General features: G+C 47.0%; 8 protein-coding genes across 8 annotated transcripts; all 8 read left to right on the top strand.

Annotated features, from left to right (window-relative positions):
* Nucleotides 1-1332: 1332 nt before the first annotated feature.
* On the top strand, nt 1333-2509 carry ETH_00034970 (SAG family member; the record flags this gene model as incomplete). Its single annotated transcript, XM_013375904.1, has 4 exons — nt 1333-1447; nt 1655-1815; nt 1896-2296; nt 2398-2509. 4 exons carry the CDS (start codon nt 1333-1335, stop codon nt 2507-2509), a joined length of 789 nt encoding a protein of 262 aa, XP_013231358.1.
* A 2849-nt stretch (nt 2510-5358) lies between these two features.
* Nucleotides 5359-6514, top strand: ETH_00034965 (SAG family member; the record flags this gene model as incomplete). The annotated part of the gene is made up of 4 exons (XM_013375903.1): nt 5359-5473; nt 5672-5832; nt 5912-6300; nt 6406-6514. The coding sequence occupies 4 exons, from the start codon at nt 5359-5361 to the stop codon at nt 6512-6514; spliced, it is 774 nt and encodes a 257-aa protein (XP_013231357.1).
* Nucleotides 6515-8491: 1977 nt separating this feature from the next.
* ETH_00034960 (SAG family member (sag5)) lies at nt 8492-9642 on the top strand (the record flags this gene model as incomplete). Its single annotated transcript, XM_013375902.1, has 4 exons — nt 8492-8606; nt 8801-8961; nt 9040-9428; nt 9534-9642. The coding sequence occupies 4 exons, from the start codon at nt 8492-8494 to the stop codon at nt 9640-9642; spliced, it is 774 nt and encodes a 257-aa protein (XP_013231356.1).
* Nucleotides 9643-10836: 1194 nt separating this feature from the next.
* On the top strand, nt 10837-11983 carry ETH_00034955 (SAG family member; the record flags this gene model as incomplete). The annotated part of the gene is made up of 4 exons (XM_013375901.1): nt 10837-10951; nt 11143-11303; nt 11390-11772; nt 11878-11983. Coding segments are annotated over 4 exons (765 nt in total), but the record flags the coding sequence as incomplete, so codon positions are not given.
* A 2088-nt stretch (nt 11984-14071) lies between these two features.
* ETH_00034950 (SAG family member (sag7)) lies at nt 14072-15291 on the top strand (the record flags this gene model as incomplete). The annotated part of the gene is made up of 4 exons (XM_013375900.1): nt 14072-14177; nt 14366-14523; nt 14689-15077; nt 15183-15291. The coding sequence occupies 4 exons, from the start codon at nt 14072-14074 to the stop codon at nt 15289-15291; spliced, it is 762 nt and encodes a 253-aa protein (XP_013231354.1).
* A 2026-nt stretch (nt 15292-17317) lies between these two features.
* ETH_00034945 (SAG family member (sag6)) lies at nt 17318-18461 on the top strand (the record flags this gene model as incomplete). Its single annotated transcript, XM_013375899.1, has 4 exons — nt 17318-17432; nt 17623-17780; nt 17859-18247; nt 18353-18461. The coding sequence occupies 4 exons, from the start codon at nt 17318-17320 to the stop codon at nt 18459-18461; spliced, it is 771 nt and encodes a 256-aa protein (XP_013231353.1).
* Nucleotides 18462-22451: 3990 nt separating this feature from the next.
* ETH_00034940 (SAG family member (sag12)) lies at nt 22452-23607 on the top strand (the record flags this gene model as incomplete). The annotated part of the gene is made up of 4 exons (XM_013375898.1): nt 22452-22566; nt 22749-22909; nt 22998-23395; nt 23499-23607. The coding sequence occupies 4 exons, from the start codon at nt 22452-22454 to the stop codon at nt 23605-23607; spliced, it is 783 nt and encodes a 260-aa protein (XP_013231352.1).
* Nucleotides 23608-24863: 1256 nt separating this feature from the next.
* On the top strand, nt 24864-26004 carry ETH_00034935 (SAG family member; the record flags this gene model as incomplete). The annotated part of the gene is made up of 4 exons (XM_013375897.1): nt 24864-24978; nt 25168-25322; nt 25402-25793; nt 25896-26004. The coding sequence occupies 4 exons, from the start codon at nt 24864-24866 to the stop codon at nt 26002-26004; spliced, it is 771 nt and encodes a 256-aa protein (XP_013231351.1).
* Nucleotides 26005-27319: the final 1315 nt, after the last annotated feature.

Below are 27319 nucleotides of genomic sequence, written 5' to 3'. Positions count from 1 at the left end.
GGCGCCGTGGTGAGACACGGCACACGTGTCAGTCAAGAAGCAGTAGTATAGCACCTACTAGTACATGTGAGAGGCAGGAACCTTTCCGGTTGTTTCCACCTCGACTCACCGGACCTGAGAATGTTAAGTAATTCCTGGACGACTCTCTTCCCGCACTTTTCTCAAATCATCACTCCACAAACTTCTCCTATTTCTAACCCACAATTTCATCGCAGCTCTGCATGACGCAAGCCGTGTATAGTTGCAGCATTATCTGGGATGCTGAGAGGCAGATGTTCCAAGTTCCAGCTCTCTCAATGAGAAATTATGCCTGCCATTGTAACGCCAGTCAATCATTTGATGGTTCCGCTACAAACGAAGAGGAATGTAGATGTTGCTGGGTTATAAGGTGGTACGCTAGAACGTCTCCTTGCCCTATTAGTAAACAGACCTATAGAATAAAATTATATGTGTTGCCTGTGGTGCTTCTAGTGGGGCTATAAGGGATTTGGAGTCATATTCTTCTGCCCCTACCGTGCAGGCAGCGGCGTTTGCCTGGGACACGCACTTCGTTATTGAAGTGTTTGAGAAGGCTATTGCCAACCAGACATTCGTATTAGCTTTTGGGTTGTGTTGTGGTGTTGAAAGAAGATGCTCAAGCTTAGGGAAACCCAGCTCGCCGTTGCCGGGAAAAGGCAGGACAGACACAAGACATGGACACCGACAACTTGCCAGGTCAAATGCTTCCTTTCCGCTTCATATTCGAAGTTTCCTTTAGATAGGCCTGCTATTTCAGTCGACTAGGCAGTGAGCACTTCCGGCAGCCTCGCCGCGGAGCAAAGCAGAGTTTTTAAGAGCCGCCTTTCGAAACAGAAAAATACCTTGAAACCTGCAGCTCATTTATCATTGTGTGTTCGTACGCGCAGCAGATCGTAGATGAGGTCCGACAATGATCAGATTTCGCCTGCGGAATAGGGCATCTGCACACACGCTCATGCGCCTCGCCTCCTCGTGAAGATCTAGTGCTCAGGGGATTGCAAAGATCTAGCCAGGCGTCTCCGCTTAAGTCTTCCCATTCACATTCAATAGGCCCCATGTTTCCGAAAATATTATGCTTTTCAATTTATAACTTGAATGAATTTCAAGTGTTACAGCGCTGCGAGCACAGATCTACGGTTCGGTGTTGCGCGTTCCAATGCACGGCCACTGCTCACCGAAGGATCTCCAAACAGGGATTAACGTCACCAGGAAACAAACCACTGGCTCCCGGCATTGCGTCCTTCTGCACTGCCTTCGCTCACAGTCCTCTTTTTTACATTTCTTTTTTGAATTTTTAAAGGTCACTCCTCAAAGATGTTTCATTGGGGCCTACCATTACTTCTCAGCAGTTTGTTCTTTGTGCTGAGCACCTCAACTCTAGGCAGCTCACCAGCAACTGGGCCCACGATCAAGTACACTGCAAGTCTTGGTGAGCAGCAAGCCTTTGCCCAGTTGTTCGCGTCATAGTGAAGCTACCAGGCCATCCTGCGTTCAGTATCACGGAGACAGTACCGCAATCAACTCCCCACTCCTGCAAGCGAGTCAGCTACGTTATTCCTAGTCGCTCTATATTTCAAGAAGCAGCTTCAGGTGAAACATCTCAAAATGTAGATGTGTCTGGATGCGTTTGCTGCAGGGGAAGACGTCGAGTGCCTTAGCGAGGTCAACGCTGCGCGTGAGGCAGCTGGGCTAACCAACTTCACAACAGCATCGGACGGCACCAAATTAACTGCTCCAGACGCATCAGAGCTACAGGACAACAGCGAGTGGAAAAAAGTTTGCACACATTTGATTCCGGTAGGCGGGACAGAAAAATATCAATGTCGTGGCTATAAGGGTAATCCTGTCATGTAGCATTACCTTCTTCCTTTGCTCAGACGCAAGAAACAGCTGCAATGGCTGAGCCAAGTGCAGCGAGTCCATTTCAAGACGGAACATATGCTTTCAAGTCCCTAACTGCGGCGAAGCCTAACTGCAAGGAAACAGTTGATTCCTGGAAGGCAGCCTTCAAAAACTTCACTGGCCTTCCGCCATCAAAGACTGAAGACGAAAACCTGTACAAAAATCAAGACAACGTTTCTTTTGTAGCCCTCTTCAACCCTTCATCTAGAGCCACTGCAGACTGCCGAGTTGTCACTTGCACTCAAACGACTACCTCTGCTACAGATGATGCAGTGGGGTCAACTTATTCGGGAAGCGGAACTACGAAAAACGGCTATGCGTTGATTTGCAAGACAATGCCTGCTGCTTTTGGAACTGGCAGCTCTGCTCCATTCACGTACGCAAGAATTTAGCTCATGCACTGCAGTGCAACCCACATCGCCTCCATTGCTATGAGTTGGACTGAATCTTGTCTATGGGAATGCGCGTGATTTGCAGGCAGGAGCAGTGGGAGAGGATCGTATCGTCTGTCACAGGTTCCGCATCGATAGCAGCTCCAAGCTTTGTTGCTCTTGCAATTGTGACACTCGTCATCACCACTCTACTGTGATATTCTTCCTTCCAGTTGGAAAGTGCGACCTGCATCGCGCTCTTCCTGACTTTTTGGTGTAGCCATGAGACGTGGCGCATGTCAAGCGAGAAGACTTTTCGCATTTTCCCAAACCATCCCTTCACGGTCTTCTTGCAGTTCTGAGCTACAGTTTAATCGCAGCTTTGTGCCATGCACGCCTTGTTTGTTTACCGCATTTTCTGTAACCAAGAAATGCCGTTTATTTCTGCTTCTCCATGACAAATTGTGCTGTTACTGTGGCGCCTGCCAATCATTCGCTAATTGTGGTCTAGAGAGAGGGAAACGAAATGATGTGTGGTTGCTGGCACTCAATTTTGGCCCTTCGGCCAAGTACTATACTTTTCATGGAGAATACATAGAATTATTTATGAAGTCTCCCGTTTCTCGAGGTAGAATCACGGGTTCGGAGGTAACATGGAGTGCCTATGCATTTGCCTGTCACACGCACTTCGTGTTGGAACATGAAGCAGCACGCTCCCTACCAGTCGTACGTTGCAGCTTCTAGGCTGCATCTCCCGGAAAATAGTAAACCTGTAGGATGCAGTTCACTTCGTAGGTCGTCTTGCGTTCAGTAGCATAGAGACAGGATCTCTGGCAACTTCCAAAGGTGAGCTTCGCTGGGCTATTCCTTCAAGTGAGCCCTACTACGCTGTGCACCGTCCAGTCTAATTTCAAGGACAAGCTTCCGCTGAAGCGTCACAAAGTGCAGATGCGTCTGACTCCAACTGCTGCAGGGCAAAGCCCCGTTTGCCTCAGCGAGGTCAACACTGCATTCGAGATGGTTGGGCTGTCCAACTTCGCAGAGGCTACAGACGATAAAAAATTAGACAACCCAAAAGGAGCAGAGCTACAGGAAGGCAACGATTGGAAAAATTTTGCGAATATTTAATTCCCGTAAGCGGCACAAAATACTACCGACGTCATGACCAACAGCATTGTCCTGCCCTAAAACGTTACGTTATTCCTTTGCTCAGACTCAAGAAACGGCACCAGTGACTGAAGCGAGCGTAACGAAACCATTTGAAGGCGGAACATATGCTTTTAAGTCCTTTGATGACACGCAACCCAATTGCAAGCAAACAGTTGACTACTGGAATGCAGACTTCAAAAACTTCACTGACCTTCCGCCGTCAAAGACTGAAGACGAAACACTACAAAAATCAGGACAATGTTTCTTTTGTAGTCCTCTACAAACTTTCTTCTAATGCTACTGCGGGCTGCCGAGTCGTTACTTGCACCCAAACGACGTCTTCGCCATCACGTTCGGGAGTCACATCAACTTGTGGGGAAAGCGCCACTACAAAAAAAGGCCATGGGCTGATTTGCAAGACAATGTCTGTGGCTTTTACAAGCGACACTTCTGCTCCACTCACGTAAGTAGCACCTTCGCCCTTGCATCACAACGCTACCCACTTCGCCCTAATTGCTGTCAGATGAACTGAATCGCGCCCATATAATTATGGAGCTTTCGCAGGCAGGAGCAGTGGGACAAGATCACATCTTCTCCCGCAGGCTCCGCATCTAGAGCAGCTCCAAGCTTTGTTGCTCTTGCCATTGTGATATTCGGCATTACGAGTTTATGTTGTTTCGTGCTATCCTCTCGGAACTTCCACCTGCGCCGTGTTCCAGCTTATTTTTGGTGCGATCCTGAAACGTTGCACAAGAGCCAACCGAGAATATTTTTTTCGTATTTTTTTCCAAAGCATCTTTTCGCAGGCTTCTTCCAGTTCTGGCCCACAATTTAATTGAAGCTGTGCAATATGCAGGCTTTACTTGCTTATTTCATTTTCCGGAATAGAGAGTAGCCGACCTGTTTAGTTTGAGCTCTCCAACGACAAATGAATTTACTACTGCAGCACTTGCCAATCATCTGCTGATTTTGCCACCGATAAAGGGAAACTAGAAGGTGCCGAACTACTACGCAGCTCTTCCACAGAGCAAATGGTACAGTTATCTACTAGAACAAGACCGTTCGTGGTGTGTGAAACTAGTATAACTATTTTGGACGCAGTATGGCCAGTCCGTGCTGGCAGCGGCATTCACCTGCCACACACAATTGGTTGTGGAAAATTTGGCGCAGTACAACACCTCTTAGGCATTAGTGACGGATTTTAAGCTTCTTCGTAGTGCTGACAGAAGGCCCTCTGACAACTCCAGAGAGCTCCCGCTCTACAGGGAAAAAGCAAAACCACATATGGTCATGCGGGAACCGACAACCGGCCAGGTCTAGTTTTTGGGTTACTTTTCATATTTAGAATTTTTCTTGGAGAGACCAGATATTGCATGCATAGTAGTGTTGGGTGTTTTGCGCCTGGCCGGCTACAGAGGAAATATTGAAGAACAAGCTCTCGTTCAGATTGACAGGCACCTTGAAACCCGTCACCCATTTACCACATTGGGCTCAAAAATATAGCATATATTAGAATTACTCATGGGAAGGTTAGATTTCGCGTATTTAGGAGGACGTGATCACGGGGGCATGCTTCACATGTTCATGTGGGTCTAGTGCTCAGGTGACTGCGAAGTTTGTTGGGGAGGTGGTTTTCGTTTTAGGCTCACTATTCCGCATTCTGCCCTATGTTTTCAAGGTCTTCTTTTTTAATTGATTGTTTGATTGGATCTCAAATGATGTAGCACAGCGCACATAGAGCTGAAGCTCAGTGTGCGTTCCGTAACGCCCACCTGTTACTGCACGATCCCGGAGGGGACTCACGTCGTCGGCCCTAAATAAAGAATTTTGCTTCTCATTCCGTTCGCTAGTGGTCTTTCTTTTTTCTTCAACCTTATTTTCTTCGCAGCCGTGATTTTTCAATATCAGGCCTGCAAATATGCCTCACTGGTATTTCCAAAGGCTACTGAGCGCCTCGCTGCTGGTGCTGAGCGCTTCGAGATGGGGTAGCTCACAAGAAACTCCACCAACAATCAAGTACACTGCATCTCGCGGTATGTTGTATACCCTTACGATGCCGCTCGATTCGAACTGATGATTGGGCTGGCGTGCGTTCCAAGGCACGCAGGTACAGTCTCAGTCAACTGCTGGCGACCTACGGCAGAAGATCGCCTTTTTTTTTAATTGGCCAAACGACAAACTCAGCCGATCTATTACAAAACATTGGGTGTGTTCGAATTCAATGGCTGCAGGCGGAAGTGTGAAGTGCCTCAGCGAGATCAACGCTGTACGCGAGGCAGCTGGGTTGCCCAACTTCGGAGAGGCCTCAGGGGACGGACAATTGAGTGATCCAGGCACTTCAGAGCTAGGCAAAGACACTGAATGGAGAAAACTCTGCGAATATTTGATTCCAGTAAGTTTCACGGGGAAACTTAGCAGGTGGATCTCTCGTGATATCCTACAGGGCAGCACTTTCTTTTTTCATGTTTCAGACGCAAACAGAACCTGTAGAGGCGGCAAGTGCAGCGAAACCATTTGAACAAGGAACATATGCGTTCAAGTCCCTCACCACCGCAGAACCTAACTGCAAGGAGACAGTTGATTACTGGAAGTCGGCCTTCAAAAATTTCTCCGGACTGCCACCATCAAAGAGTCAAGCAGGACAGCTGTACAACAGCCAAGAAAACGTTTCTTTTGTAGCCTTGTACAACCCCGCATCTGATGCCACTGCAGATTGCCGAGTTATCACTTGCACTAAAACCACAACTCCTGGAGAATCAGTCGTGAGCAGTGATCCACAGGGAAGTAAAGAAAATGGCTACGCGATAATTTGCAAGACGATACCTACCCCTTTTACAAGCAATGATTCTGCTCCATTCACGTAAGTTTCAGCGCCAGAGTTTCATCCAACCACCGAATACTCCGCAATACATTACTATTCATGGTGTGGACTGGGAGGTTACTAGCTTCGGCTGCTTTTGCGCAGGCAGGATCAGTGGGACGGAATCGCATCGTCACTCACGGGTTCAGCTGCAATCGCCTTCCCAGGTTTTGGTGTATTCTTAGTCACACTGTTAAGTATGACAGCACCGTGACCTTATAAGCGACGAGGTGCTACTGCCCGCGATTGCGGCTTTGTGTCGAACTAAATCCACAAAGAACCATTTCAGTTTCAGGCTGAATCGCCCAAAACGCACCCCCTGGTCGTTTTCGCAATATGAAGGGATAATTCATGTTTGTCCCTGATCTGAAGATGATTCGAGGCTGCTCACCCTCGCAGGTAGCGTGGACTCAGTGGTTCCTGTAAACGTTAGAGCCGTCAAAAGAGATTTTTGAGCCTTCGCCGTCCCTCAACTCCATTAGGTTTCCACTAGATTCAGCTTGCATCGTTGCCATCTCATTGGGAATTAAGTAAACCTTCTGATATCCGGCAATAAGCAAGCAGGTGGGTGCTTTGCCCGGCCAAGCTCATTGTCTTCAAACTAATTCCATGTCTGCAGGGGCTGCATCCACCTGCAACAAACAATCTGCGGCTTGGCTTGTCATCGTGGGTCTCGGTAGGCATTGACGAGCTTCTAATAAAAGCGGCATCTCGCACTCTTTCATCTCGTTTTCTTCACTTGAATTATTCTGTGAATCAGTGAAATATTATAATGCTGGATATGGTACGCTATGACCTCTTCTTCGTCTATTTGCCACCTATTTGTGTCCCTGCCGGCTGGTTCCAGCAGGAAACGTCAGTGAGAAATGTTTGCGGCAGATGATTACGACGCTACTGGCGGAATAAGGAACGGCGGACCTTTTTAGTTTGAGCTCTCTAATGATAAATAAATTTACTAATGTAGCATTTTCCAATCGCCTGCTGATTCTGCGATCGATGACGGGAAACTAGATAATGCCGAATTACTATGTGGTTGTTTCTCGGAGCAAATGGTACAGTTATCTACTAGAACAAAACTGGTCGTGGTATTCCTCATGTGTGAAGCTAGTATAACTCTTTTAGACGCAATATGGCCAGTCTGCGCTGGCAGCGGCATTCATCTGCCACACACAATTGGTTGTGGAAAATTTGGCGCAGTACAACACCTCTTAGGCATTAGTGACGGATTTTAAGCTTCTTCGTAGTGCTGTCAGAAGGCCCTCTGACAACTCCAGAGAGCTCCCGCTCTACAGGGAAAAAGCAAAACCACGTATGGTCATGCGGGAACCGACAACCGGCCAGGTCTAGTTTTTGGGTTACTTTTCATATTTAGAATTTTTCTTGGAGAGACCAGATATTGCATGCATAGTAGTGTTGGGTGTACAATTGGTTATTGAAAGCTTGGTGCAGTACACCACCTGCCAGGCATTAGTGACGAATTTTAAGCTTTTTCGTAGTGCTACTAGAAGGCCCTCTGACGACTCCTGAGAGCTGCCGCTCTTCGCTACAGGGAAAAAGCAAAACAACGTATGGCCATGCGGGAACCGACAACTGGCCCCGTCTAGTGTTTTGATTACTATTCGTATGTAGAATTGTTCTTGGAGAGATCAGATACTCCATGCTTATTAGCGTTGTTCATTTCGCGCCTGCTCGGCTGCAGAGGAAACAGCAAGCTCTGGTTCAGGTCGACAGGCACCTTGAAACCCGTCACTCATTTACTGCCTCGGACTCAAAACTATAGCACATATTAGAAATACTTATGGGAAGATTCGATTTCGCATACAGAGGAGGACGTGAACACAGAGGCATGCTTCACACGTTCATGTGGATCTAGTGGTCAGGTGACTGCGAAGTCTGTTGGGGAGGTGGTTTTCGTTTTAGGCTTCCCATTCCTCATTCTGCCCTGTGTTTTTGAAGTTTCCTTTTTTTGATTGATTCTTTGATTGGATCTCAAGTGATGTAGCACAGCGCGCATAGAGCTGAAGTTCAGTCTGTGTTCCCTATCGCCCACTGCTTGCTGCACGATCCTTGAGAACGCACATGGTCGGCCTCCAGTAAAACTTTCATTCGCATTCCTTCGCTAGCGGCCTTCCCTTTCTGTTTAATTTTTCTGATTTCGAATCCTTGATTCTTCGAAGTCAATCCGGCAAATATGCTTCATCGGAATATCCGAAAGCTATTGAGCGCCTCGCTACTGGTGCTGAGCGGCTCAATTTTGGGCAGCTCACAAGGAAATCAGCCAACAATCAAGTACACCGCATCCCGCGGTATGCTGTATGCACTGTAGTTCCGCTCGATTCGAACTGATGCTTCGGCTGGCTCCGTTCCAGGGGACACAGGACAGTCGCAGTCAGCTCCTACCGGATTGTGGCAGACGGTCCCGTTTTTATTTGATTTGCTAAAATATATTCTCGGCCTAAGCATCACAAAAATTTGACTTACTCTGATTCAATGGCTGCAGGGGAAAATGTGATATGCCTCGGCGAGGTCAACACTGCGCGCGAGGCAGCTGGGTTGCCCAACTTCGGAGAGGCCTCAGGGGACGGACAATTGAGTGATCCAGGCACTTCAGAGTTACAACCAGATACCGAATGGAGAAAACTCTGCGAATATTTGATTCCAGTAAGTTTCACGGGGAAACTTAGCAGGTGGATCTTTCGTGATCTCTGCACGGTAACACTTTCGTTTTTCATGCCTCAGACGCAAACAGAACCTGCAAAGGCGGCAAGTGCAGCGAAACCATTTGAACAAGGAATATATGCGTTCAAGTCCCTCACCACCGCAGAACCTAACTGCAAGGAGGCAGTTGATTACTGGAAGTCAGCCTTCAAAAACTTCTCCGGACTGCCTCCATCAAAGAGCCAAGCAGGACAGCTGTACAACAGCCAGGACAACGTTTCTTTTGTAGCCTTGTACAACCCCTCATCCGATGCCACTGCAGATTGTCGAGTTATCACTTGCACTAAAACCACTACCACTGGAGGGTCGGAGCAACAAAGTGATCCACAGGAAAGCAAGGAATATGGCTACGGGATGATTTGCAAGACGATACCTACCGCTTTTACAAACAACGATTCTGTTCCATTTACGTAGGTCTGGATGCTACCCGTTCATTTCACCTTTGAAGAGTCCGCAAAGCATAGCTTCCCGTGAAGTGGGCTGTGAGTATGCAAGCGTTTGCTGCTTTTGCGCAGGCAGGATCAGTGGGACAGAATCATATCTTCGCTCACGGGGTCAGCTTCAGTCGCCATCCCAGGTTTTGGTGTATTTTTACTCGCAGTCTTTAGTCTGACAGCGCTATGACGCTGGAGTCTATGAACTGAAGACTGTGCGCTATTACACGCAAATGTGACTTTGCATATAACAACGTTTGTGAAGCACTGTATTCACGGAAAATGGACAAAAAAGCGCCGTCTGGTCGATTTTGCAGCGCAGAAAAGTAATTGAGTCCCGTTGCCGGCCCGAGATAGGTTTGGAGCTGTCAACTTTCAGTGCTGACCTCAACTAAATGCTTCTTCCGTGCACTGCAGTCGTCAAGGAAAAATCTTCACCAACCATGGTAGTATTCTACGAGATACAACAGTTACGTTTTATTAAGATGTATCTGAGCCTACTAGATATTCAGCAACACCTGACACGCCTTAAGCTTGCTTTGTCAAATGCAAATATGCGGAGGGCACAGAGGCTTCATTGATGTCTCCGAACCTCCCATCAGAGTTGCCCGGACACTCAGAGAGTGTCGAAATCACATCGAAATGCTCTAGATGTCGCATTTAGCTGATGACCACTATCTGTGAGTTGGCGCGTTGGCCTTGGTCCCTGGATGCTGGCGATCACTTGAGGGAGACCGGATTTGACCTCGTTCATTTCGTTTCTCTCCATAGTTTAGTTATATCCGGAAATCAAGTACTGTTATGCTAGATACAGGACGGTATGACATTTTCTTCGTCTAATGTTTCACCGCCCTGTGCCCCTGCCAGCTGGCCCCTGAAGCCAGGGGAAATGCAATGATGGTTAAAGACGATGGCTTGAAATCCCGCACAGGGTTACAGTTTAGTTCTTGGTAAGAGCAGCAATTATAAAAAACATAGAAAGAGTGGAGTTTTCCAGGGGGTCGCGCACTTGCAGAGCTTCACACTTCGGTGTTCACCCAGATCTAGTCAGTGCGCGGTGAATTTGCTAGCAAGCTGCACTCTTTTTAGTCTCCTCTTTACTCACCCTGAAAGGACGTGTTTGCAAATGTGTGTTTTTCAAGAGATATATTGGTTGGATTTCAAGTGGACAAGCTCTGCAAGCACAGATCCAGACCTTAGCTGTCGACGCTCCCTCCCGCCCATTTCCCAGTGTCCCATTCCACAGAGGTACTGGCAGAAGGACTCCCACTGTTTCCTGCAAATATAGCTTTATTTTGCATCTCCTCTACCAAGTGATTTCCCCTTTAAGGTGCACTAAGGAATATCTTTGCAGCCGCGTGGTTTAAAATTCAAAACTTCAAAAATGTTGCCTGTGTGCATACCATTACTTTTCGGCGCCTCGTTCTTGGTGCTGAGCGCCTCATCCATGGACGGCTCACAAGGAAGTCCACCAACAATAAATTATACTGCAACTCTGGGTAATTAGTATATCTTTGTGACTGTTTTTCGTGAAGGCGTAAGCTGACATTCGTTCGAAGGCGTAGACCAATCACAGTCAGCAACTGCAAGTGAGCTCCGTCATGCGATTCCAAGTGCTTTACACTTGCTAAAAAATAGTCTGATTTGATGCATGACACAAACCAAGTGTGGTTCAGTGAAAACGCTGCAGGCAAAAGCGTTAAATGCCTCAGTGAGGTCAGTGCTGTCCGTGAGGCAGCCGGGTTGGGCAACTTCAAACAGGCTTCAGACGTTGATAAAATAAGTGATCCAAAACAAGGAAATTTAGACGACGGCAGCCAGTGGAAGAACATCTGCGAGTATTTGATCCCAGTAAGTGGCGCAGAGTACTTCTAAAACCACGGGCACTAACCATCTCCGGCAATGTTATGTTTCCTTTTTCCCTCGCTCAATCGCAGGATACACAACCGGTGGCTGCCTCCAACCCAGAGAATCCCTTTAAGGAAGGAACATATGCTTTCATGTCCCTAACTGCCGCCGAACCTAACTGCAAAGACACAGTTGATCACTGGAAGGCAGCCTTCAAAAATTTCACTGGACTGCCCCCGTCAGAGAGTCAAGCTGGAAATCTCTACAACAACCAAGACAACGTTTCTTTTGTAGCCTTGTACAACCCCTCGTCTGATGCCACTGCAGACTGCCGAGTTGTCACCTGCACTAAAACCACTACAGAAAACGAAGAGACGCAAAGTGTTTCAGAACAAAGCCCCGAATATGGCTACGCGCTGATTTGCAAGACGATGCCCTCAGCTTTTCCAGACGGAAATTCTGCCCCATTCACGTAAGCAACGGCGTAACCCCTTCAACTCACCACCGAATTGTTCACAATCTATGGCTTTCTCTGACGTTGACTATGAGTGTACAACAGTTGGCTGTTTTTGCACAGGCAGGATCAGTGGGACAAGATCTCATCCTCGCTCACGGGGTCAGCTTCAACAGCCACCCCAGGCTTAGGAGCATTCTTGATCGTGGCAGTTAGTATGACAGCACTGCAACCCTATGCGTTGCACGCTGGCAACAGCGCAGGCGCCTTTCGCTTCAAGGTAAATTCGAGAAGCAGCGCTTCACACTTAAATCGACCCGAAGGAAACATCCTTTCCAGTCGCTTTTCAAGCGTGAAAAAGGGAACAGTTTCTGTTGCTTGTCTGAGGCGGGTCGGAAGCTGTTTGTTCTCGCAGCCAGCATGCACCAAATGCTTGCTACATGCGTTAGGGTTGTCGAAAGACAATTTTGAACTGTTAATTTCTCAACGCTAGTTGGATCCCGCTAGATTTAACGGGTATTTTTCCCATCTCACTGAGAATCAGATAAGCCTACTGATATTCAGCAGTAAAAAGGCAGGCGTATGGGAAGCCCTGTCGAGCGATGATATGGGGTGGGAACAAACTGCGTATGCAAGCTCGCAGCAGTTTGCCTAAGGAGCCCGGTCGGATGCAATGTGTTTAAACTGGGGCAAAACGTTTTCGGGGCTGTTTTCAGCTGCCATACGCCATCTGCGGCTTGGCTTATCGTTATTTATCTGGATAGACGCTGGAAGCCCTGCAGTGAAGACAACGTCTTGATCTCTTCAATTTTGTTTTTCCATTGCATTGCTCGGCCCGTCTGTCAAGTATTATATTGCCAGATATGGTAATCTATGACGTCTACCTCGTCCATTTTCCCCCTCTGTGCCCCTGTGGGCTGGGCCAATCAGGAAACGCTCTTGGCAAGCACCCGCGGCAGATGATTTTCAATACAGTCACGACCCATCCTGTGAAAGCCACAAAACGCGTATAGTCTCGCCACCGCAACTGTGCGCCACATGTAGATTCGAAGGAACAGTTGGGTTCAGTGAATATGGCCCAGAAAATGAGCCAATAAGTTGACTGCACTATACACATGGAGATATACTACGCCAGCAGAAACGAGTGTGACGTAGCCCCACCTGCTAACGGGAATTCCTTCACCTAATTAATTCCACCGGAAATCATGTAAGCTCTTTCTTGATTAAAAATGCCAGTATTAAGCTGCTAGCATTGCTGAGCCACGACGTATCTGGTAGTCCTGCTTTTGAAGGCTAGAGAAGGACCCGCTACCATGACCCAGGTAAACGCCCCTGTGACGTCAGAAGGGGGCGACAACGACCCCGTTTACTCCTGCAGTTTGATTTTCTCCATGTACTGTGGTGGGACATTTAAAGTATTTCCCTTGTGGTATGCTCGGCACATATGCCCCCGCCGAGCCTCGTCGCCGTCGTTGGTCGTGGTTAAACTTTGCAGTTGAAACAGCACGGCACTTGAAGGAAACAGCTTGAAGTATACTCCGCGACTTGGAGCAAGAGAAATAATGACTGTAGCGAGCTCAGCAATTTTCACGATTGCATGTGACGTTAGGTAGGAGGCTCCATGTTGACATCCCAAAAAAATCGTCGGCGCCTTTCTTAAAAACAAGGCGACGTAATTCCGCAAGGGAAGCGCTATCTTGCTCCCATAATGATTCAGTTCTTCTGCTTACATTGAAGTTTTGCGCAAAGGCGAGATATTCCAGCATTTTGAGAGGTGGACCCGTCTTGTCTGCTGAGCCGACAACCGAACGGAGAAGGCGAAAGACTCTTTTCAGTGCCAGCCCATAACTTGATATCTCCCGAAAATCTATGGTTCTGTTCTCTGCCAAACAAAGCATTATACAGGAAGGCATAGAAATAGCAGAGTTCTCCCGATGGCTAGCACATTTACACAGGTGCAAGCTTCCCTGTTCACGTAGAACTGGAGCTCAGGTGATCACATGCTAGGACGCTGCATTCGACTTAGTCCCCTTTTACCATCATCCTGTGAAACCATTTTACAACTTACTTTTATCAAGAGATATACTGGTGGATTTCAAGTGGTGAAGCTTTGCAAGCGCAGGTCGAAACCTTAGTTGTGCACGTTCCCTTCTACCCACTGCTTAACGCCCGGTACCAACGAGCCATTGACTGTAGGACTCACATTGCTCGCAGCCAGTGCACTTTTCTTTTGCACCCTCCTTACCTAATGATTTTATTTTCAAAGTTTTCCAGATAATTTTTGTAACCGTATCCTTTGAAGGTCAAATTTTGAAAGATGCTGTCTCTGTACATTTGCAGCGCCTCGCTCTTGGTGCTGAGCGCCTCATTGCTGAAAATCTCACAGGCAGGTCAACAAGCACCAACATACACTGCATCTCTGGGTAAGTAGTATACCTTTACTGTGCCACCGATTTCTCACAGAAGCTTGCGCTGGTGTCCGTTCGAAAACGCTCAGTCAGCTGCTGCAAATGAGTTTCATCATACGACCCCAAGTCCATTTTACTTGCAAAGAAATAGCCTCAGCAGGTGCAAAACAAAACGGAGCTTTGTTTTCATGCAAATGCATCAGGAAAAAGTAATAAGTGCCTCAGCGAGCTCAATGCGGCTCGTGAGGCAGCCGGGTTGCCAAACTTCACCGAGGCCACAGACGGCAAAAAATTAAGTGATCCAGAACAGCAACTGCAAGAAGGTAGCGAGTGGATGAAAGTCTGCAAACATCTGGTCCCAGTAAGCGGCGCAGAATATTTCTGAAGTCACCACCACTGTCTAGACCAAGATAGGGAGTGGAACAGTTTGGGATCCTTTGATTCCACTAAGAAGCGCTAGGTGCTTTTAGAGTCATCAACACTAACAGTATCCGGCACTGCAGCGCTTTCCTTTTTCTTCTGTCAGACGGAGCAAAAAGACCCAGTGGCTGCGGCGGGCGCAACCAATCCCTTTCAGGACGGAACATATGCCTTCAAGTCCCTAACTGCCGCCGAACCTAACTGCAAGGAAACAGTTGATCACTGGAAGGCAGCCTTCGAAAATTTCACTGGACTTCCCCCATCAAAGACTGAAGGCGCAAATCTATACAAAAATCAAGACAACGTTTCTTTTGTAGCCTTGTACAACCCCTCATCTGATGCCACTGCAGACTGCAAAGTTGTCACCTGCACTAAAGCCACTGCATCAGAGGCGGCGCTACAAAGTGATTCAGACCAAAGCTCCGAAAATGGCTACGCGCTGATTTGCAAGACGATGCCCTCCGCCTTTCCAGACGACAAATCTCCTCCATTCACGTAAGCAACAGCGTAACGGCTTCATCACACCACTGAATTACTCACAAACTGTGTTTTTCTGTGAGGTTGACTGTGAGTATGCGAGCGTTGGCTGTTTTTGCGCAGGCAGGATCAGTGGAACAAGATTGTATCCTCTCTCACGGGGTCAGCTTCAACCGTCATCCCAGGCTTTTGTGCACTCTTCATCGCAGTGTCCAGCTGGATAGCCCTGTAGCCCTGCAAACAATGAGTTGTACGCTGGCAACAGCACAGGCGCCTTTTGCGCCAAGCTGTCCTTGTGAGGCAGCGCCTCACACTTAAGCTGATCTGAAGGAAAAGTCCTTGCCGCATGAGTTGCAGTTTTCAAAGGACAATTTTGAGCTGGTAATTTTCTTCAACTCTACTTGGATTCAGCTAGCTTTAACAGGTATTTTCCCATCTCAGAAAGAATCAGAAAAACCTAATGATCAATGACAATTACGAGACAGGTGTATGGGAAGCCCTGTCAACCGAAGATATGGGGAGGAAACAAACTGCATATGAAATCGCTCAACTGCTTGTCAGGAGCGCCTGGGCGGATCCATTGCGTTTGAACTAGCTCAAGGCGTTCTAGTGGCTGCGTTGACCTACTATGCCCCATCTGTGGCTTGGCTTACCGTCGCTCGTTTCTGTGGACGCTGGCAAACATTTGTGAAAGATAGCATCTCGAGTTCATTCAGTTTCGTTTTCCCATTGTATTGTTCGACTGATCAATCAAGCCTTATAATGCTAGATATGCTATTCCATGACATCTTCTTTGTTCAATTTCCCTCTTTGTGCCTCTGCGGGCTGGGTCACACAGGAAACGCTCCTGGCAAACACTTGCGGCAGATGATTTTCCCTACAGTCGCGACTCGCGTTGTGAAAGCCCCAAAAGGCGCATCGTTTCCACACCACAACTGTGTAGGAAGTGAAAAAGGGGGGTAGAGATATGATTTAGCCCGTGTAAAGTGGGAAAAAAGAAACCTCGATTCCGCTGCAGGTCCGCGAGAAGATATGAGCCAGCAAGAGGATTGTCGAAATGACGTGTCACCATCTGTTAGCAGGGTGTCCGTCACTCACTGAGTTCCGCCAGAAATCCTTGTTCTTTTAATTTACAAATAAAAGTCTTTTAAACGTAAATATTATCACTGATCTGCCGGCGATGCCTAGCGGCAACGCGCTTCGAAATCGAGATGAAACCTGGTTGGACAACTGACGGTACAAGGAGGTCACATCATCGTGGTGTCCGCTTTCGCTTTGATTCTAGCCTCTTACTGCGGAGAATGATTTATTTAAGTGCTTTCTTTGTAATATGTTTGGAACAGATGGCGATGCTTTATTTAAGTGCTCTCTTTGTAATATGTTTGGAACAGATGGCGCCTCGGAGCATCCTTGGCGTTGTAACGACGTCGCTGCTCATGCTTGCAATTGGGACCTGAAACAGTGCGGCAGTTGAAGTTAACAGAACGAAGTACACCCCAAATCATTGCAGAGTAAAAAGCAGCATATACTGGGCGTTGAGTGGCTGTCGGGCACGACGTTGTGTTGGTCTTATGAGAATCTGTCCCCACCTCTAGAAAAAAATGACGTTGGCCCGCTCAGGAATCGGCATCTTTTTCCCATTTACAATTGTTTATTTCTAGCTACTTGAAATTTATAGGAATATGCGAAACACACGAGGAGTATACGAGGTGGGAACGTCGTGAGTGCTGAGCCACAAACGAAACACCAATGATGAAAGGCCCCTTTCAATGTCAACAGATACCTTGAAATAGCCCACATAAATGCAGTTGGGCTTTTAGTCAAACACCATATATAAGATGATGCCATAGAAAGGGCAGACTTCTCTTTCTGGCTAGCGCACGCACTACAGAGCTGTTTGTTTCCGTGATCACCTAGATCTGATGCTCAGGTCACACCTTATAAGGAAACTGTGTTCCTTCAAAGCTCGCTCTACATTCATCCGGGAAAAACCGCTCACACAATTTATATTTTTAATGTTGAATCCTGGTTGAATTTCAAGTGGTGGAGCTCTGCAAGAGCTAAACCAGACCTTAATTGTGCGCGTTCTCTTAAGGCCACTGCTCTGCACCGATCCACAGAGGCGGTGACAGCACTAGTCACACTGCTTGCTGTAAATGCAACTTTCTTTTGTTCGTCCTTTGCCAAATGATTTCCCCATTGGGTTTTTCTAGGTAATATTTTTGCAGCCTAGCTTTTCTAGGATCAAATATTCGAAGATGCTGCCTCTGCGTATACCATCTGTTTTCAGCGCCTCGATCTTTCTGCTGAGTGTCTCATACCTGGGAACCTCACAACAAAGTGCACCAACAATCAAGTACACTGCTTCTCTCGGTATGTAGTGAATCCTCAGTGTGCTGCTCATTTCTAGTGGAAGCGTAGGCTGGCGTCCCTCTGAAGGCACATATATATCCTCACAGTCAGCTACTGCAAGTGAGTTTCGTCGTACGAATGCAAGTCAATTCTACTTAGCCCCAGCAAATGCATTACAAATATAAATTGTTTTTCAATGCAAACACTGCAGGTGGAGGTGCCAAATGCCTCAGCGAGGTCAACGCTGCCCGTGGGGCAGCTGGGTTGAAGAATTTTGCAGAGGCCACAAACGACAAAAAATTAAGTGCTCCTTCAGATGACCTAGAAAACGACACCGAGTGGAAAAAAGTTTGCGAGCACCTGATCCCAGTAAGTGGCGCGGAGTATTCCTAAAGTCACCGCCACTAACCGTCTCCGGCACTAGTGTTTTCTGTTTCTTTCCCTCAGACGCAAAAAGAACCCGTAGAGGCGACAAGTGGAACAAATCCCTTTGAGAAAGGAACATACGCTTTCAAGTCCCTAACTACTGCGGAACCAAACTGCAAGGAAATAGTGAATTACTGGAAGGCAGCCTTCAAGAATTTCACTGGACTGCCGCCGTCAGAGAGTCAAGCTGGAGATCTCTACAAGAGCTATAACAATGTCTCTTTTGTAGCCCTTTACAACACATCATCTAATGCCACTGCAGATTGTCAAGTCGTCACTTGCACTAAAACTACTACTCCTGGCGATTCATCGATTCGCGACAGTCCAAGCGGAAGCCAAGAATATGGATACGCAATGATTTGCAAAACAATGCCCGCTGCCTTTGCAGACAAAAATTCTGCTCCATTCACGTAAGGACCAAAGTATTCACTCCATATCAAGACTGAATAATTCACAAACTATGGCTTTTCGTGATGCGCATTGTGACTACGCAAGCGTTGGCTATTGTTGCGCAGGCAGGATCAATGGGACAGGATCATATCCTCCCTTACAGGGTCAGCGTCAGCCGCCATCCCAGGTTTCGGTGCATTCTTTATCGTAGTCTTAAGTATGGCAGTATTGTGACCCTGCAAACTATGAGGCGTATGCTGGTAACAGAACCGGTGCCTTTTCCACCTAAGTGCATTCATTGAGCCGCGCTTCCCATTACTTCCGACCTGAAGAAACGCTCTTTCTGGCTTTCGAAAGATAAACTCGCAATTGTCTTCCGCTGAGGATCTGATGGTGGTTGGAAGCTCTTCATTTTCGCAGTTGGCATGCTCTAATTCTTACAGCATTCATCACGGGCATTCGGCGGCGACTTTTGAGAACCCCCTTCTTCGTAATTCCAGCTTTGACAGTCATCTTTGCTATCTCACAAAAGGTTGAGGAAGCATACGCGACACATGACGAGAATGGTGCACACATAGAAATTGTCCTCCAAATTCCACGTATGGGGAGGAAACAAAATTGCACCTGAAACATCTAGACTGCATTTTAGAGGCGCGGGAACATTAACAGTATGTTCTAGGTGAGGGTGCGCTGTGCATATCTCGACTCTGCATTCACTTGCCACTGCACAGGCTGTGATTTCGCCTGTTGGGATTGATCTCGCAGCAGCTCGCCTCCAACTTATTTTTGCACAATTGATAAACGATATCAAATCTGCATCGCGTGGTGTGGAGACCCAGAAATAAATATACTTTGCCACGAATTCAAATATGCAACGATGGACAAGTAATTCATATTCTCTGTAGAGAGAAGGGGATGGCTAGGTCCAATACGCAACAGTTAATCTCCTTTTAGGGAGCAGTGATATCGCCTAGCACAAAATTTGCACGTGTTCCTCTGGATACTTGCAAAAAGAAGGCGGAAAAGGTTTTTGTTAATAGTAGTCTGGTAGCCTAGATTCAGATCACGCGAATGCAACGGATTCTTCAGTACCTACTAATGCCTAACGAGAACTGAAAACAGTTGCGCGTCTCATTGCATTTGCTGTTCAACAATGTCCCTTAGTTGCTGCACTGTAGTTTCATACGATGCTAAATCGATACGCTTTCAAAGAACCTCTTTTCTCCCCGAACAGCCCCGTTGCTGATGCTGAGATTCCCAAAATTTAGCGGTTCACAAGGTTTGAATGAACTACTGTCAAATGTGCAGCAGTGCTTGATAAAAGAGATGCTTCAACTATTCTACTGTGCGTCTTGACGCACTGTAGACATCCTGGCGATGGACTCCTGCTATCTTGGTCAACTGGAGTTGAGTCTTCTCCCTTATGAACAACAAACGAGTTTAGTTGTGTGAAGAGGAGGCCTGGGTGCGTTCGGAGCAGGTGACAGTTTCTTGCTCCTCAACGACGCTAACAGCGCCGGTGGAGCAGTGGGATCGGCTTGCTTCTCAGGAAGCAGAATCCCTAGCAACATTTCTCGCCTCATTGGGTACGAGCGTGTACAGGCGTGTTACAGGATCTCTGCAGGTGTATTAAGGTGGTAAGTTATGGTATGAGAGCACCTTTTATCAGGCGCAAAGTGTGTACTTAGAAGCGGGAGTGGTAAAGCCAATTACAAATGAACTGGATTATCATTAAATAGAAAACAAGAATTCAGCACACTAATCGTGCTAACTGTTCAAATATGTAAAACTGTAAGCTTCATGAATTATGCTTTAAAGGGCTTCCAGACGGCAACATCTATACAAGGGCATCGAAAACAGCCATTTAAGATGTGCCTTTCTAGAGTTACTGTGAAAGGTAAGGCGAACGTTTTCAACACTAAAGAAGCCTGTAATGTTTGCTTTCCAAATGCACGTTTAGTGGAAAGCTGCCAGTATTGCTTAACATATTCCACTGTACGTAGGTAAATATATTTATGAGTTTTCAGTGGGGAGAGATGCTCTTGTGCGCCTCTGTTCACTAGAAGCAGTCTGCCCAGGAATCTTTTCTCCACACATAAGATGATCTGGGTATTCCTGCGAATGCGCTTGAATCTTTTATTCTAGTGTCCAGAAGCTGTCTTTTGGCCCATAATTTTTCGAAGCAAGATTATGCTTGCTTGGGCATAATGTGAAGCACATGCATTCACCATTGAATTTGCCTATTTCTTCATATATTACGTTTCTTATTGAGGAGTGTAACATATGATCCTTAGCAGTGGCCTTCAAGACGAGTCTGGCGTAGAGCTCATAAAACTACTTGCCCGCGTTGTGATGCCAAGACGATTTTGGGGCCTTATTCGATGTTAGCAAATTAATAATATGGCTTAGGAATAAGTGCACGGCAAGTTAGGCACGGTTTTCACATCAAAAATTAAAACCTTCGCCGTTTTGCTTCGCACCAGTGAAACTGTGTTGTTCGTGCAACCGCAGAAAGGGTAAGCACAGAAAAGATGCAAAATTACTAGATACATCATGCTTTCAAACTGTTCCAATCAGCATCGATAAACACAGGCCATTCATGTTCATGTTAAAGTTTCATAGCAACTGTAGCACTCGCCCGTGTTAATGCCAGCATCATAGATCGACAAGTTATGCAGAGGCTTCCTGCTACCCACGTAGAAGAAATGAACTGCCGTCAAAGTTGTGTGTGGATCTGAACTGCAACGCATCGCATAAAACATCTTCTTGTAATGAACGATGGATGAACGTGTTCTACAGCTGAACGTATTTCACAATAAATGCAACAGGGGGCAAGCTGGTAAGAGTGAAATTGACCTTTTACACTAGAACCAATTCAGTTCAGCCTTCTTCAGCCATTGTCAGAACCTACATCAGCTGAAAGGAATATTATCCCTAAAAGTTACCGGCAGAGTATTAGTTTAAAGCTGCATGGATGAAATCAGCATAATCTGTGGGCACAAAAAGAATTTGTCTTTCAGTAGAAAATTTAGTTCGAGGGTGGCGTTCGGCTGAAGTGCAGGCTAAACAAGGATTCGCCGTAGACAGCGCTGCGTGGACGCAGAGTTAGTGTAAATGGACTGGTGCACTAAAATGCATATGGATTTCTCCAGCCCCAAGAATAAAACGGGGGATACAAAGGAATTATTAGCATAAGTTACAACTGTCTCAGCAAATCGAATGCTGACAGCTTCAGCACAAGTTGAAACTCTGCTATATGTGAGGCTGCAGCACTCGCATCAATTTTAAGCCATGAGGTACCTCTGGAGACATCCTATCGGTAGGAGACTGTGTTTGCACATTAAGAGCAAGACTTCCAAACACGGCAAGGCTAAGCTAAAACAGATGTTTGGTTCAAAAGCCGACAGGGTGAGTAAGTGAATGCAGAAAAACAGGATTCCGGGTTTCGCATCAGTGAGCAAGCATTTAAAACGAAGCAGAGCATCAAGCAAGTAAATCAAAGCACCTTTTAAGGTAGAGTTATATGAGCGTTTGACGTTTCACCTTATCAACTTGCCGAGAACGCCTTCGATTCATTGAGTACCTACTAAATACTACTGCCTATGCACCGTGCCTCTGTCTTAGCTGTAACTAAGGTTTTGCCTCACCAGAGCTATGGTGGCACTGGCACAGAAAGGTCTGAAAAAACAGCTCTTGGTATAAAGATTACTGCTGGCATGCCAAGGAAAAACGGGGCTTTGGTTTGAAAAGCGTGTAAAGCGTATAAAGCCCTAGCTACTAAAATTATGTATGACTTGAAAATTTGCGTAATGAATTGATTTCACTGAAGGTGAGCCGGGAGTTGTAACACTGAGTTGATGTCGCTGGTTGCGCTGTAGTAGATGAACTGCGCATGTGATGTAGTAGTATACTGGCAACGTCGGTTCCATGGGTTACCTCACCTACCGAGCATTTCCAAAAATCGTTATACATGGACGAGGAAATTTTTTGGAGTTTGAAACGGTGAGTGCTTCTGAGCGGCAACCTGTCCGACAGCCTAGATCCAGTTCAAGCGCCTGCAGTGCGAATGCCTAGCGAGGCCCGGGTAACCGATCCAAGGTGACAACGCCCTTGGGAAGCCAGAAGAAAGAGATATCTCTACAATTTGCCCTTACAGTTTGACTTTCTTCGCTGTTTCAGTAAGCTTGTTTTTTAAGCATTTCTTTTGTGGCTTGCCTCGCTCAGATGTGGCTGCCCAGTCCGCTCGCCATTGTAACGACCTCGCTGCTCTTGGTCGCCTTTAGCTCTGGAAGCGATGGGACGCCTGAGGCGAGCACCGTACAGTATAAAGCAACTCTTGGTGAGCGACGTAAATATATTGTTCTGGACAAAAAATTCGGCATGCAGATTTTACCGCAGTGTCATGCATGGGTGGATACCGATTCCGGCACACAAAGCTGGTGATTATGATACAGGCGCCAAGCGTTTGCACAACCTCATAAGAAAAAGCTGTGCTAGTGCATTCTAGTTTTTCCCGTGCAGGCACTGGTCCCCAGTGCTTCGACGAAATCAATGCAGCTCGCGAGGCAGCTGGATTGGCAGAGTTCATTGCTGCGACAAGCACAGACCAGAAGTTACCTGAGCCCGGACAAGAAGCACTTGCAGACGGAAAGTGGAAAGACCTTTGTGAATATTTGATACCAGTAAGTTGCTGAGTGTACTTAAGACGTGTTCCCATTGACCTCGTCGCGCGCACTAGTCCTGCCCGGTTGGCTCTCCTTCTCTTCTCAGATGCAGGTTGAAACACTTGCTGATCAAGCGCCCACAAATCCCTTTAGCGGAGGCACATATGCTTTCAAGAAGTTGACTGATGAGCAACACAGCTGCAAGGAAACAGTTGATTACTGGAAGGCAGCGTTTAAAAACTTCACCGGACTCCCGCCATCAAAGAATGACGCTGGAGAACTGTACAACAGTCAAGACAACGTTTCGTTCGTCGCTCTGTACAACCCTTCAGCCAATGCCTCTGCAGACTGCCGGGTCGTCACTTGCACCCAAACGACGGGTGTTGCCTCAAAATCGGCAAGCACGTCAGCTGATACGGGAAGTGCAACTACAAAAAGCGGCTTCGCGTTGCTTTGCAAAACGGTGCCCACAGTTTTTGCAAATGATACCACCGCTCCATTCACGTGAGTGTAGCGCTTTGGTCCCCGCAGCTCAGTGCTAAACTTACCGTCTCAATTGCTGTGAGTTTGATGGGATAATATGCGTGCGGTTGAATGCGTTCCGCAGACAGGAGCAGTGGGACAAAATCGTATCATCTCTCACAGGCTCGACTTCCATAGCAGCTCCAAGCTTGGTTGTTTTTGGCATTGTGGCATTTGGCATTACCGCGCTATGAGGCTCCGCGCTATTGGCTGTAAAGCATCATTTCCATCGTTTCGTGTTCGGATTTTGATGCTGTTGTGAGACATAATGCACCTATCGGCCAATAAACCTTTCCGCGTTTTTTGCAACCATCTCAACAAACTTTTAATTCTGCCATACAATTGAAGCACTGCCCTGCGTGAGCCAAGCCCTAGGTGGCTATTAAATTTTCCGAAACCTTCAAAAAATAGATCTTCAGCTTCAGCTCCTTTTGCTGATAATTTATGACTGCTACAGTAGCATCTGTCGATTATCTGCTGATCCTCACACAGATGTTGAGGAAGTAGATGATACGGGGTTATCAGCTGGGACGATTGTACGGCTCCTTTGATAAGTGATTCACTCGTCAAATTAAAAAAAAAAAAAAAGTTTCAATACCATTGCTTTCTCTAGAGGCACTCTAACTGGCTTGGACGCACTATGGAGTAGCCTGCTGCACGCACATTGTTGAGGGAAACTTGGAGCAGCCAATTGATTACCAGGCATACGCTGCAGCTCATATGCTGCTTTTTGCTGTTAGAAGAAGTTATTCTGTGCAGCTTCAACGACCCACCTTTCCCTGCCGCTGGTAGCGGGCAAAACAAAGTGGCACCGAGCGAGGGACGGTATCTTGCTCCATCCAGTGCTTCAGCACGTCTTTGGATCTGTACTTTGCTTCAGAGAGACACGATATTCCAGGCTTATATGCAGTGAGCTCTTCCTGTCCGCTTAGCCTCGGCGAAGACACGAATGGCGAACAACCTCCCGTCAACGGGCACCTTGAAGCCAACCGCTCAATGAATGTTTGCCACTCTGAACAATAACGCACATTACAAGAATTAATAAAAAAATGGGTCCAGCCTGCAGAGTAATGCATTTAAATAAGTGCACGCTTTACGTGTTACTGTGGATCTAGTGTTCAGGTGGTGACGAAGTTTCGTTTGGAAGGGGTCTGCGTCTTAGTGCTCCCATTTACACTCAATCTGCGCGACACTTCGAACATTTTATATTTTCAATTTTAAATTCTGACTGAATTTCATGTGTTGCAGGCATGCAAGCAGGGAGTTACAGCTCACTCCCTAGCGGCTACTGCTCACCATACGATTCACTGACAGCATTGTTAAGAGTAAGAGCCACACCATTGGCTTCCAGTACAATTTCCTTCTACGCGGCCTTTACTGACTGTCTTGCCTTTTTATGGTTTTTTAAACTCTTTTGCAGCCGTGACTTTTCAAGGTCATGTATTCAAAGATGCTGCGACGCAGCTTACCAACAATTCTGAGCACCTCGTTCTTGATGCTGAGCGCCGCAACTCTGGGCAGCTCACAAAATGGCCAAGCAACAATCCAGTACACTGCATCTCTCAGTAAGCAAAAGGCCTCCACTGCGGGGCTCACTTTTCCCTTTGAAGGTCAAGCTGACGTGCGTCAGCACACGGCCTCAATCAACTCCTGCTAGTAAGATATAGGAAGTGATTGCGTGGCCAATCTACTTGCCAAGAAACACCAGCTAGAACTCCGCAAAAATCAAGAGTATCTTAACGCACATGCTGCAGGTGAAAATGCTGAGTGCCTCAGTGAGGTCAACGAGGCTCGTGAGGCAGCCGGGTTACCCAAATTCAAAGATGCTGCAGGAGAGAATATGTTAGTTGCTCCAAGTGCAGCTTTACAAGAAGGCCCCTGGGAAGACCTTTGTACATATTTGATCCCAGTAAGTTGTTCACAAGACCTCCAGAGTGGGGACCATTGAAAAGAGGCCCTGAGTTATAACATTTTTTGTCTTCTTTCAGACGCAACAAACACAAACTGTGGCAGCAAGAACTACAGAAGACACGTTCGAGAAGGGAACGTACGCTTTCAGGCCCTTGACCTCTACGGACCCCAAATGCACTGAAAGTGTCGAATTCTGGGAATCTGCGTTCAAAAACTTCAGTGGACTTCCGCCGTCAAAGAGTAAAGGCGGGGCGTTGTACGGGATTCGAGAAAACGTTTCTTTTATAGCCCTGTACAACGCTCAAACTGACGCTACTGTGGACTGCCGAGTCGTCACTTGCACTCAAACCACTACTACTGGGGATGCAGCGGAACACAGTGACCCACCTGCGAACGAAAAATATGGCTACGCACTGATTTGCAAGACGATGCCTGCTGCTTTGCCAGACGATGACTCTGCTCCATTCACGTAGGCTCCATTCAGGCCCTTTGATCCCAGCACCGAAAGATTTGCAACCCGTGTCGTGTGAACTGCACTGTGGGTATGCAAGCACTGTTGAATGCTGTGCAGGCAGGATCAGTGGGACAGGATCATATCTTCGCTGACGGGGTCATCTTCAATCGCAAACCCAGGTTTTGGTTTGCTTTTTATCTTAGCTTTTGGCATGCTGGTGCTGTGACCCTTGAAGCTGCGAAGTGTGCGCTAGTTATGCCTTTTTTTTTTCATCTAGCTGAATACACGAAGCAGCGCTTCATGTTCAGACTGGCTCGGCCAAAAATTTTTCTCTGATCGCTAAGTAATTTGTGTTTGTTGCTTATCCAAGACTGGCTCCAAGCCGTCATCTTAGCAGCCGGCGCGCACTAAAAGCTTAGCATGCTTAACACAAGCATCAACAGGCAGTTTCGAGCTGCTGCTTTCCCTCAACTGTAGGTATACTCCTCTAGCCGTAGCAGTCATCTTTGAGGCATCACTAAGCATTGGGTAGAACTGCCAAACTCGTGGCAACAGGGGGTAACGCATATGAGGCGCCCTGCCGTATGCGGAGAAAAGTTTGCATCCAAAGTCTTTGGGTTGCATTTCAAAGACACCCACGCGAAAGCAGGTCCTTCAGTCTGTGTGCAGATGTGCTAGGTGTTGCATTCATACGCCACACACTACTTTTGATTTGGCTTATCTGCACTAGTCGCCAAACAGGCATCCACGCGCCTGAGTAACGATCTCGGTGAGCTACCTCAAGATGGCGCGGGCGAACGTGAAAAGCCGGCATTGCAGTTAATATGCAACTAACCGATTTTCGCACGGGCTATTCACGCATTTAGAATACTAGATCTCATTTGTGGAGAGATAGAAATGGATACGTCCAGCGCACAGCTGCGGACCTACTTAACGGGCTTCTTCCCCAGTTTTGGTGGCCTGCTAGTGTCGCGTTTCTCACAGTTCGTACTGAAGCAATCCATGATCCGCACCAGCGCAGCGAGTTCATCAGTCATTAGTAGCAGCCTACTGATGGCTACAGAGCGTAAATGACGCTTCTGCCCGAGAGCGTTGTGTCCTCTCGCAGAGCTTCTCTAAGCTACTGCTTTTTCTTATTGGGTGCTTTTAATTCATTATTCCTGGGTACTTCAGGGACAGAGCGTCCAAGATGTCACCATGGAATCTCTGTTTTATCCTTCAGTGGAATATGATCAACGCCAAGCTCACGGATTCAATAGCAACTGCAGTCCAATAATTCGTCGTCAGCGCTTTGTAAAACGACACTGTGAGACATCAAAATACTGGCTGCACTGCAGGTAGTTCATCAGCTTTCGTTCTTTTCTACGTGCGTGCTAGTGCTGTCTTTTTTAATACAGGCCCGCGATATTTCAAAGTGTTCTTCCGTCTCTTCCCGAAGCGTCAACCAGTGGACGCCTTTTGTCAGACCCACGTTTGTAGCTCTTCACTTCGACCAACTTCGATTTCTACAATCTTGAAGAGCTCAGGAGCGACGCAAAAAC

This window comes from Eimeria tenella, genomic scaffold (genome assembly GCF_000499545.2).
Source record: "Eimeria tenella Houghton genomic scaffold, Eth_scaff30, whole genome shotgun sequence".
In the NCBI taxonomy this organism is placed as follows: Eukaryota; Apicomplexa; class Conoidasida; order Eucoccidiorida; family Eimeriidae; genus Eimeria; species Eimeria tenella.
This window is presented reverse-complemented; position numbering and strand designations above follow the sequence as displayed.